Genomic DNA, 12,518 nt, shown 5'->3' with positions numbered 1-12,518 from the left:
AATATCAATTCTACAAAAAATTAAGCTATTTAAATAGTTTTAATAATCACGATTGCCACGCAAGTACAAATTTGACGAAGAAAGCTATCAATTAAGTTTATAATTTCCCCTTAGGGATTATTTGCCTATTTCTCTAAAACTGCCTACTGTTGTTTATTATGACGGTTGTTTTAACGAGCTCTAATCTTTCTTTTGATCTTTTTCCATAAGTGAGTATAGAATTAAGATGCGGTGAGCAAGAAAGCCACTTCAAAGCTGCAACACCTTCACCTTATAAGAAACATTTTGCAACTTGAGTATTTACCAGGTTCATAAGATTAGTCATGGAAATTACCTGAAGTGTGGATTTATTTTCCTTTAAACAAATTTTCTAAATTGGACGTTTAAAAAAGTAGTTTTCCAAAAAAATAATAATATTTGAGACAAGTTAAAGAAATTTTTATACTTCATGCTTTTTATATCCAACAGCAGTCTGAGATAGGTAAAAAGGAAAAAAATCAAGGCTTTAATCTTAATAAGAAACCTAAAGAATCAGTAGAGCTATTCTAGAATCTCGGGAATAGAAGATTGTCTGGAAAAGTAAGCTATAGAGTATTTTTATAGTATGTTTTAATAAAAACATATTGCCTAATACCGAATACTTTATTCAATACTGATTATTCTAAGGTAATATATCCTGAAAGAAAAGGTATTTTAATAATTTGAAGACTTGAACTATTGGAGAAAAATTTGGAAAATTACAATAGTCTTCGATAGGGTCTCCAAGAATAAGAAATTAAAAGATACTGTTATTTATCTAAAATGTATGGAAATAATAAGGATACTATTCAAAAATAACATCTTTTAAAATCATACAGATTATTCTGTAAACAATTTGAGGTTATTCTTGAGACTTTAAGTGATCCTTTGTTTTTCTTACTCTAGCTGTTGCCTTTAAATATTAAAAAATTATATTTTTCTTTAAGAGAGTAAAAAAAAAAACTTAATTTTTTTTATGAATGTTAAGGTGCTACGTATTTTTGACTCTACTTTATAAAGCTGAGAATTGGATTTGATGCCTTTCAAAGGTAGTGGTATCGTCGCGTATTAAAAATATCCTGGAGAGAACTGCGTCTAAGAATTCAATGATGAGGAAGCAGTTAGCACGCTAAAAAGAGGAAAACTTAATTACTTCGTACATCTGATAAGGGGCCCTAAATATGTGTTACTGCAAAACATAATGCAGGGGAAAAAAAAGGGAAGAAGAACATCAGGCTCAGAAATTTAAGAGATTGGATTGGACTAAAATCAAATGAACTATGTAAAACAGTAAAACAAGAATTGCCCTGATGATATACAACCCCCGATGAGGAGACGGAACTGGATGAAAGGGAAAAGATTTTAATTATCTGACTTAATATTTTCAATACTACCCTTCAAAAATATTTAAAAAAAATAACTGGAGGAGTATAAGATTCATGTTAGAGGCAGAGCATAAAGAAAACCAAAAAATTGATTAAAATTATTTTAAAAATCAATGAGAAATCTTAGGTAGATAAATAAAAGAATTTCTGACCTAAACTAATGAAATCAAAATAGTTTAAAGGGCTTTTCTAGAAAAGTGGGAATACAAAATTATTTACAAATGTAAAAGAATAATTTTTCCTAATGGTGATTTAAATAAAAATCCAAAGTTTCTTATTTTCAAACATAACTTAAATTAGCTGGAAAAAAGATAAATAAACCTGACGTTTCCAATATTTTTCCTATTATGACAAAAATAATTTATAAATCTTAAAATATCAAAGAATAAAACTTGACGATCTTAATTTGTACTATACTTTTCACTTAACCCATTTTAAATTATTTTTGGTGAAAAAAAACAAACAAACTTTTTCTTCCTCTTTTTTGCGATTTCAATTAAGTAATTAACTTTACCTCGGGTGGATTCGCATCTACTTGGCAAACAATTTCAGCCCTTTCCTGCTTGGCTACACCGTAAATTCTAGTTTGATCTGGCTTGCACGTTGGGGCGTCTAAAAAACAAACAAAATTTTAATTACAAGGAGATTATGAATGTCTATGGGGAAAATTATCGCGATAAAACATTCAGGATTTAGTTCTATCATAGTCCTTTGCTTAACAAGTTTTATGTAGGTAGATGATTTTCATTAAAAAAAATTAAGGGGGTATACCATTTTTCTTTATACTAAGTACATATTTTTCTTTTGAATTGATGTTTAAGTTTGATTTCTTCTTCTTATTTTTCATTACTATAAAAAAAAACACCTAGTCAAGCTTTCACTAGACATGTTTTGTAACTGAGGTTTTTAAACTAAGGTTGAACTTAAATTTCTGTCCTTTTTTCTACCTTGACTAAGATGGCCCTAATAACCTTTTTAGAGCCTTATTTTTTAATTTGTTTTTTTTTTTAAGTATACATGCTTTTCATATATTAAGAAATAACCAATTAAAAATATTAACTATCAATTTTAATTTAAATATACAGGCTGATTTTTATAAGAAGGTCATGCTTTTGGGGCATGATAGGGGACGTTCAAATATAACTTTTGATATAAGATTTTGATAAAATGGTGCCTTTTGGGAAAAAGATGCAGGATACCTTTTTTCTGTTAACTAAACCAAGGATTCTTAAAATTTTTGATTATCAGTGGCGTACTATTTTTTTTTATTAAAAAAATACTCTATAGCCAATCTGATCTACGCCACTGGTTGAAACTAAAACATTTACTTTTTACGTTTAAAGCATCTTTATTAGGTAGCTTTATTAAGAAAATTTGACACCGATATCTTAAACAGTCAATAAACTAAAAATTAATTTCTTAATTTTTTTAAAAACTTTAACCCCCCGTATTTTGCTTCTGAGGCATTTCCGACCCATAGTATCTTATATCAAAAGTTATATTTGAATGTCCCCTATCATCCCCAAAAGCATGACCTTCTTATAAAAGTCACCCTGTATATATAATATATATAAATTAAATCTAATATATCTTAAGAATATTAAGTTAAAGTAACTTCAAAGGCTCTACTTAATAAATTCTCGTAATCTTTTTGAAGTCGCAATGGCAAAGAAGAGCACATTTTCTGCATCTTTCTCCACAAATAATTCCACACCATAATTTCAGAGTTAAAATTTCAAGCAAATATAGAATAAAAGGGAGCGGGAACATTAAGGAAAAGTTATGCGTTCCCGGCAAAAGAGACGTTTTAAGGCAAAGTCAGGATATACTTTTTAAAGAAAATTATATTCCTACTTCGGTGTCGTCTTTTTTTTCATTCCGAATGCATAAATTCGTAACTCGCGTAAATAGGGGTTGCTTACGGGAATTTTTTTCTTTAAATATATAAATAAAGTTTTAATTTACTTACATAAAACGTTGAGATAAAAGGCATTACTCTCTCCTTCACCTTCCAGATTGTATCCCACGCAAGTGTAATTTCCCGCGGTAGATCTGGAGACACCCTGTAGCACCAAACTCTGGTTGCTTATAATTATTCCCGCGTTTACGTTCACTTGCAGATGTTTTCCCTAAAAGATGAAAAAAATTGTATAATTAAGACTTAAAACATAAATTAACTCCTTACTGATAATTTAATTAGGGCTGTCAACCCCTTTATTCATAAATATCGAAAATTACATGTTTACTAGGAGATAATATTGAACCTTTGACACAAATTGCTATATATATCACTTCTTACATGGTGTCGTATCGGATGGAAAAGGGTTCGATTACTTTAAAAGCAAAGGAAATGGCTCTTCTGTTAATTTATTGTTAGTTTCGTAAATTAAATGAGGGTTAGGCTGTCTAGGGTGGAGTATAATGGAAAATAGGGATTATTCTTTGTTAGCTTTAAGGGAGTAACAATAAGGATTTTATTGGGAGGGCTTACGAGTGTAAAGTTTCGCTCTTTTTACTACTTTTTTTTACGAGAACTTTTTGCGTTTAATGTTTTTTTATTAATAGTGTGCTTTTTTTAAGCCTTTCGGGTTTATATATTGTCTGCTTTTTTGTAAGAAGCACAAGAAAATTAAAAATTGTCAAATTTTTTTTTAAATTTTTTTTCATATTTAAATTATTTATATAAGAGCATTATCTTTACCATTTGAATTTGTTATATAAGTTTTGTTTCTGGATCTCCCCTCACTTGATTTTTTGGAGCCGTTTATTCTTTTAAACTTTCGCTTTAATTTTCTTAAGACCTTTAAAATATTAATAAAGGTAAATAATGCTACACCTCCATATCTACCTTATCTATAATTTTGAACTAACTTGTAATTAGTAATAGAAATAGAGTTGTCTACAATGCCACCAATTGATGAGTGTGAACATTCCTTAACTGATTAAGAAATGGGGGGAAAAAAATGATAGAAAACATACAGAGGTATTAAGAAATTAAAATTATTGTTATACAAAAAAATATCAATAAAAGGTTTAGTTTGGTTATCGAAGTTGATTCAAACGACTATAGTTAGTTAAGTGAAAAATAAACATTGGGTGGAACAGATGCTAGATATTTAATGATTTCAATATTAGATATTGCCGTTATGGATATATTGCCAATGATTGTAAAGAAAGTAAGGTGCGGTAAATGTACTGGTTAACATGACAAAGAATTTAGTGTGGATGTACCTAAATGTGTAAATTGAACAGAGTCAAATTGATAGTATGATCTTAGGTTAGTTACGAGTGAGGCACATAAAAGAATTAGGAGTGTCTAATAAAATAAATATACTGAATAGCAATTAGATTCACAGCAAATAGATTCATACAACTCGAGTACTGTATATTTAAACTTCCGAGGCTATATGCATATTAGAGATGGTATTCTATTAAAGGACTGGCAATCTAAGATCTTGATCACAACACAAGATGCTGCCTTTATTTAGTTTTTTTAAAAACTACTTAGAACAGGTGAGCGATTTTAATGCTACTAATATTATTTAGAGACGTTTTATTCTTGATTTACTTAAAAATTCAGTTTTTGCTGACAAGATAAACAATGCCATATTTTCCAGTGGAATTGCACAAATTGTAACATCGACAAGAAGCATAGTACCTACCAGCCAGACAATAGTAAAGTAACTAAGACAGTAGTAAAACTACTAACTAGCGACGAACATTTGCCTTACAAAGTTCGTCTGACACCAAAAATCAGTCACCATTCGATTATCGCTGTTTGGTCATCAAAATATAACTGATGTTAAAAGATCTACAAAACATTAAAACTCAAATCAAGTGTAATATGATATTATTAGTACACCTACGAGAGAACTCTCTAAGTCCATAGAAAGAAAAATTCTTTCTATTATGGAAAAAATGTCTAAAGCCTACTCTCGATCTCAACTGGCTCCAATCGGGTCGAGTTCGGGTTGCCATCGGCAGCATTCGGGATAGAAATATAGAAAGAGGTTGTATGATCTTGCTTCTGACTGACATTTGTCTCTTTTTAATACATAAAAAAAATCTTTCTTGTGAGGATGGCGTTTTTGTAGCAAAATCAACAAATTCTCTTAATTTGTTAACTACTTTTTTACGATCTAAAACGATCGTCAAGTTTATTTTAGGTCATATACCTGATCAAGGCCTATCGGCGCCTCGAAATTGGGAAATTCCCCAGTGATTCCACTGAGGAGAATAAAATGGGTTTTATTTTATTCTCTATTTTATTATTTATGGGTTTTATTCTCTTCAACTTAGTCTCGACTTCTCGACTGGCTAGTTAAGAAGTTAAGGTATTATATATAGTATGTATATAGTATTATACATAGTATATAATATATATATATATATTTCATTGTTTCTTTGCAGTGTTTTAAGAAAGTATTTTGTTTTTTATTTCCAAATTTATATCTGATATGGGTAAGTAAATATATCTTAGTATTATATCGCCATATAAGTAGAACAACTTGCACTTTGTGCAAGAGGCTGATACATTGACTTTTATTTACCATAATAGTTAACTCAATATGTAAATTTTGTATATAGATTATTCTTTTTTGTATGGTAAATAATAAACGTTATATTATTAGTATTATTATATATCTACTCTATTTTTAGAAAGGGACTTCAAGACGACCACTAAACAATGGAAAATTATTGTTCAGTGGATGGAGGAGAATTCGGTCCTAATTTCACAATATGCATAGAGATAATGAAAATGTAAAGACCTTGTGGGAAAGTATGGTAACCCAACTGAATACTATGGGGATGAACTTCTGATCAGTGGAAAAGTGGAAAGCAGTAAGTACATATATGACTAGAAAATTCTGTATATGTATTCTCAAAGATATAAAATTCAATTAAAGCTTTTAGTTTTATTTAGAAAAATTAAGCCATACTTTAAAAATTATTTTAGGCTATTAGAAGGTGGAAATCAAAAAAAACAAATCAAAGGCAAGTGGGAGAGTGAAAGGACTAGAGGAGGACCATCCAAGGCTCTCCCTCTCACACCAATTGAAGAACGCTTGATGGTTTATTGAGATGAAAGGCTGTGACTGGAGATCTTAATCGGGAAATAGGTCTTGTTAATATTCGATTCTGAAATCTAATTAATAATATTTTCTTAAGTTAAATATTAATATTTTTTCATCTGTCTCCATAATACATCCCATTCCGGGGCCTTCAGACATGAAAATGCCAAATCTTATCCCCATCGAGAAGAGTGATTTATTAAATACGATAGAGACAAAGCACAATCATCAAAATTCCCCAAGAGGAACAAAAAGAAAGAAGTGTTCAAGGGGTTCCAATGAAAACACAAGACGCATCCAAAATGTCAAGAGGATGCATATAGAACAAATGAGTATATTAAAATCAATAGCAGACAACACGATAGATATTGCAAGTTCGCCTCGTGACCTTACAAATGAAATTAAGAGAGCTGTATACTATTTAAACGAAAATAATATTTAAATATAAATGTACTTATTATTATAACAAATGTTTTTCAGGAATATCTATCTAGTTTTTTTCCTTTTCTCTATAAATGACTAACAATATGAAGTTAAAATAGACCCCAATAAATCTCTTTTTAATGAGGAATATTCTAAGTAATAAAAGTAATTAAGCTAAATGCACAGTAATTTAATTAATAAAACAAGCCCAATAATATAATGAAAATTAAAATTTGCGTTTTTTTACTTCAATTAACATTTATGGTAATTCACTTATGATGTAACTTTCTTAAGAAGTATATAAGTGACAAAACATTAAAGATAATATAAACTATATCATTAAAATATATAATCTTGACAAATAAATTTATCATCAAAACTTAACACAAGAAAAAAAGAACAATATATGCAGAAGATAAATAAAGATTTATTTTTTACTTTTTTTTTAGATAGATATTTATTTTAAGATAATATAATGCTCTTAAATATCATAAAAAAAGTACAATAAAATCTACAAGTTGACATTCAGATAAAAATGTTAAATTATAAAATTACAATATATAAAAGAACAATATATTGGAATTTAAACAAAAATCTTTAAAAAAAATAAATTAGCGATAGTACAAATCAATTAATTGGTCTCTCTGATGATGCCCTAAATGTGCAACATTCTGTGGAACACAAATATAATCTCTATTGTCTTCATATATTCATCTTCTCTCTCTATTTCCATATATTCTTCAACCCCAATGTTTGCTATCATACACATATTATGTAGGACACATACTGCATTGACTATTTGGCCTGCTTTATATGGGTGATACCGTAAAACTCTTTCACTGGCAATACACCAAAAGCGCATTTTTAAAACACATGAAAAAAAAGTACAGTTAATACACTTTATTTCATTTTTTTTAAATTTCTGTACAGACAAAACTAATGTTACTAAACTGTAAGTTGTATTTGTGTTTTGTTATAACATGCACTCACAAATGCTTCTTTTAACACAATTTTTTGCTCTTATCAAAGCAGCTGTATATCTTCCTTCAGCTGAATCATGAGGTACACCTCTAATTGGTGTCATTAACCATGGTTCCTGAGGGTATCCACTATCACCAATTAGCCAGCTGATTCTATCACCTCTTTCTTAATTCTCCTCTAGGTGGTGTCTAATACCTGAATTTCTCCAGATAAAGGCATCATGTGATGCACCTCCAAAATTGGCATATACATTTAATATTAAAAAATTCTATTGTTATTTGAACATTTATTAAGTGGTAAGGATACCACTCTTCTGTTGAAATACAAATGCTCATCTTCAACTGGCTCTAATATGGCATTATGAGTACAATCAATATATCGTATGGTTCCAGGAAACTGAAGGGCATCCATAAAATTTATTTTCTTAAATTGTTTTTCTGCTGTTAATATTAGGAACTTTATCCAGTTATCGGCAATAGCTTCAACTTCATTACACACTTCGGATAAGGTTCTACTAACTGACTGTGGAGCCATTGATACTTTGACTTCATTATCAACACTTCTTTAATAAGATCCTTGAGCGAAAAATCTTAGTCCAGTAAAAATTCTATCAACTCTTGTAATTTTAGTGTTTGTTTGACCCTGATTCATATGTGGAGTGAGTTCTTCAATTACTTCTATTGCTCTTCCTCATCCATTTTTAAGGCTAATTTTAAGAACTTAGGATCCATCATAAAATTCGTCGACTTATTGAGAACCTTTGTAAGAAAGTCTACTTTAAAAGCCAGTATAAGATGTAACTATAAGAAATTGTTTTCCTTCGTAAAACGTGAACACCGGATAAAAACAAAAACAATAACAAAACAAACTTAACCTAAGAAATCGATAATGTCGAATGACATTTCCGTAGTTGACATTGTTGCCTGGTGAAAAATTCCATTAGCCATAAAAATAGGCTATCTATAACAGCAAACCTCAACAAAATGTGTCCCATAACTGCAGCTAAGAACAAACAAAAGTTTCAAGATAAGAAGTGGATGTGTTGTAGATGAGGCACCTTCTGTCCCTCCACTGCGACCTTAGGTCTATTGTGGCTAGTACGAAAGAAGTAGATTAGTATGAAAATTAAAGTCAATGAGTGAAAGAGATAATCTTTATAAAAAAGCCATTTTACATCAGAGTGAAAACATATGAGCAGAATATAAAGCAAAATGAAATGCTATCATGACTGAAGTTTTTTGCTGCAACCATACACGAAAACAGGAAAAGTCCTTCGAAGTTATGGAAAAATCTCGAGGCTCTTCTGCTGGGTAGGACTCAAACTATATAGAATAAATTTTTTTTTGGAACAGATTTAAGAAAACTGACAAGCCAAGAATAGCACAACAATTTAATAATTTTTTTATAAATACGACCAGTAAAATTCTTTTAAATAAATCACAACCAAATATCGTTAACAATACCATAATAAGTCCAAACTCAACTAATATTATTTTCCGGAATTTTGACACAATATCAATGGTACATTGAGAATTTTGATTCAGGTTCTTTAGTTTTTTCCTCTAAAAAATGCAAAGTGATACTGATATCATTGGTATTAAAATTATTGTCTAGATGAGTTCTTTTTTAAGTGCATTTTAGTCTATTTCTATTAAACGCACTAGAATTACAAATTTTACATTTCCAGTTTGACTTCTTCATATGAAATTTGACTTCGCTTATTAACATGTCCAAATTTAACGTGATATTATAAAATACGCCTAGTATCATGCATGATTGACTTAACATCTTTAAACATTAATCATTAAACTATAAATATTTAAATGACATTTACGGAAAAAAAATTAATTCGCGATATATCAAATATTGATAAATCAATAATTGCATATCCAACTGAGAGTATATTTTCTGCAACTAACTGCATCCGCTAGGCTCTTATTGCCATATTTATCTATAACAGTTATTATATAACAACTAAAACTAACAAATATTAACATTTTAAGCGCTTTTTTTCATGTTGTTTTTTTTTGCAAAAGTTGCTAATTTTTTATTGGCTGTTCTTAAATTATGTGTTTTTATGATTTTATTTTAATTCATCTCTCAGGTTCTTCCAATAATTTAATAAATGAAGAAGATACTAGCAAAAAAAAAATGAAGAAAAAATGTGAAAAACTATAATAGGAATGAAAAAACTAGGAAAAATAAAGTATGAGCATTTTATGGTCACAAATCATTTACAGAAAATAAAACCTTAGCAGCCAGTGATGAACGTCCTACAACGGAAAAAACGCTCAAATCAAAGTTTAAAAGCCGAAAAACAACCAGATCTAATAAAATTTAAACTACACCCACGTTACTAGATCTAGGTTTAATTAATAAAACATTAATGGAAACATCTCCCGTCAAATCAATGCACCTTCCGGAAATCACACTTGCACAACCCTTATTACATCCGAAGCTCGAAATCCCACAAGACGAGTAAATCGGTCGTAAAAATTGCATCGTATGTCCCTGCCTGTCAAACTTGATTTATGGGTAAGCGTAGATGATGTATATTTTATGGAGCATTCAAATCGGTCGGTTTATCCAAGACACCAGGCTTTATGTTCAACCTGAATAAATTTCTTATGATGGCGCGTACTAACAATACATCATAACGCTTAGCGGGAATAATGGATTCGGATGCAGTTTCTCATTTTTGGTGTATGTTAAATATGCATATTTCGGGATGCAAAACGTTAATATTTGAGGATGAGCCTAATTAGTTTTTGCATACGAACCGAATTTGGTGAAAAGGGGAATGAAAGGGTTAAAAGATGATAGAAATTTTCTGATTCTTTTTATTGCGTAACCGTTTTATTCCTTTAGTTCTAAAACCTTAGTAATGATAGAAATCAGATAGAAAACTTTAGGGTGGTTGATTATAATATTTATATGTATGATAGGATAACATGCTTATATTTCAGCTAAGCTTGGTTTAACTTAAGGCTGGATTCTTTTGACGAAACTGAGATCGATCTTCTCGTTTTCTTTAACGAAAATATTTAAAAATCAAGTAAATTAAGTAACTTGTCTTTAAGATAATATCCTAGGATTGATCTTACTATTTTCCAGTAATCCTATTCTTAAGAAGTATTGACTAATACATTTGCAAGAGAATAACAATTAATATTAATGTCTTTTTATTAATAATGATTTTGTCTTAAATAATATTGAATTCAAAGAAAATTTAAATTAATCTATGTTTCTAGTCTGGTTTTCGCTTTTAGTTTTAATTTTCATTAAATATTTGAAAAAGAACTAAAATTGTAATTAGATACTATAAAGTGAGTAGAAAAGTAAAAGTAGGTACGAAAAATACACTATAATATGAAAAAACATGTATTAATTAATAATGTTATATAATTAGTAATATATAAATAAAAATAAAGTATTGTATATGTATTATACTGCTTTCTAATAGTCAAAAAAAATACACGCTTAAGGTTTAATAACAATTAACGTTTGAAGGTAAAATCAAATTTGCATTTTTTTTAATTTTAAAATTCCTAACAGGAAATTTAATTTATTTTAAACTAAACAAATACAAAAAAAAATTTAGTTTAAAGTATAAAAAAACTGCTCAAAATAATGTTATAAAAAAAGATGCTAATTATGTTATGATTTTAAGCTATACAATAAAAACATAATAAAACACTTTATAAAAATATTAAAAATTACTTATATTCCAAAAAAATTTGCGTTAATATTTAAGAATTTAAAATTATAAATTTGAAAAAAATATATTAAAGTTTCTTTGGTTATTTTTAATCTTTTTCCTTGCAAAAAAAAGCAGACAAATAAAATAATGGCAAAAGGCTTAAAATAACAAAGACTAGAAACAATACAATGTAATACGAAAATACTAATAAACAAACATCAAGCACAAAACGTTTTCACAAAAAAAAAATTGTAAAAAAGTAGGTCTTTGAGAGGACGCTTGTAAATCTTAATCTGACAAGGAATAAATAATCGATAATAATAAACCGTTTGAAGGTTAAATGAAATTTGTAAATATTTTTTCAATTTTTTAATTAAAATTCTACAAATCTTTTAAAATTAAAATCCGCGGATTAAAAAAATTAATTTACTTAATTAAAATATAAAATTTATAGTAAATATAAGGTTTAAAGAAATTCAAGAAGAAGCCATAAAAGAAAAAATGGCTCCTAAAAACAAATATAATATTTTTATTTAGTAATTTTTGCTATATGTAAATTAAGAGATTTTAATATTACTTTAGGTTATACCATAAATATAAGAGTTAGTCTTAAAAAACAATAGTTATTTATACACCAAATTTTTATAAAAAGTAAATATAAATATATGCGCTTAACTATTGTAAATATAAAATGACAAAGTAAGACACTTCTTTATTATTAAAAGGTAAAAATTAAACGTAGAAAATAAAACGTGGGCCTAACATTACAATTTTAAAGTAAGTACTAAACTGTTATAATTTAAATCAGTTCAAAAGGCTCCTGAAAGAAAAACTATATAAATATAGTATTATTTTAATTTACAACTCTAAACCTAGTATAAGTCTAATTTTAATAATTTTATCTATTTACGTTTTTAACCTAAGTTAACGTTTTGTTTA

The 12,518-nt window shown here is 28.4% G+C and overlaps 1 protein-coding gene across 2 annotated transcripts in view; it reads right to left on the bottom strand.

Annotated features, from left to right (window-relative positions):
- The window catches only part of LOC126742712 (protein turtle homolog B-like), a 472,815-nt gene that overhangs the window by 55,318 nt on the left and 404,979 nt on the right, over nt 1-12,518 (bottom strand). For both annotated transcript variants that reach the window (XM_050449495.1, XM_050449496.1), the window contains exons 9-10: nt 3,373-3,532; nt 1,918-2,015 (exon numbers count right to left, since the gene is read on the bottom strand). In XM_050449495.1, the coding sequence (XP_050305452.1) occupies nt 1,918-2,015; nt 3,373-3,532 (258 nt within the window). The remainder of the gene's footprint in view (nt 1-1,917; nt 2,016-3,372; nt 3,533-12,518) is intronic.

Source organism: Anthonomus grandis, chromosome 12 (genome assembly GCF_022605725.1).
Source record: "Anthonomus grandis grandis chromosome 12, icAntGran1.3, whole genome shotgun sequence".
NCBI classification, from domain to species: domain Eukaryota; kingdom Metazoa; phylum Arthropoda; class Insecta; order Coleoptera; family Curculionidae; genus Anthonomus; species Anthonomus grandis.
This window is presented reverse-complemented; position numbering and strand designations above follow the sequence as displayed.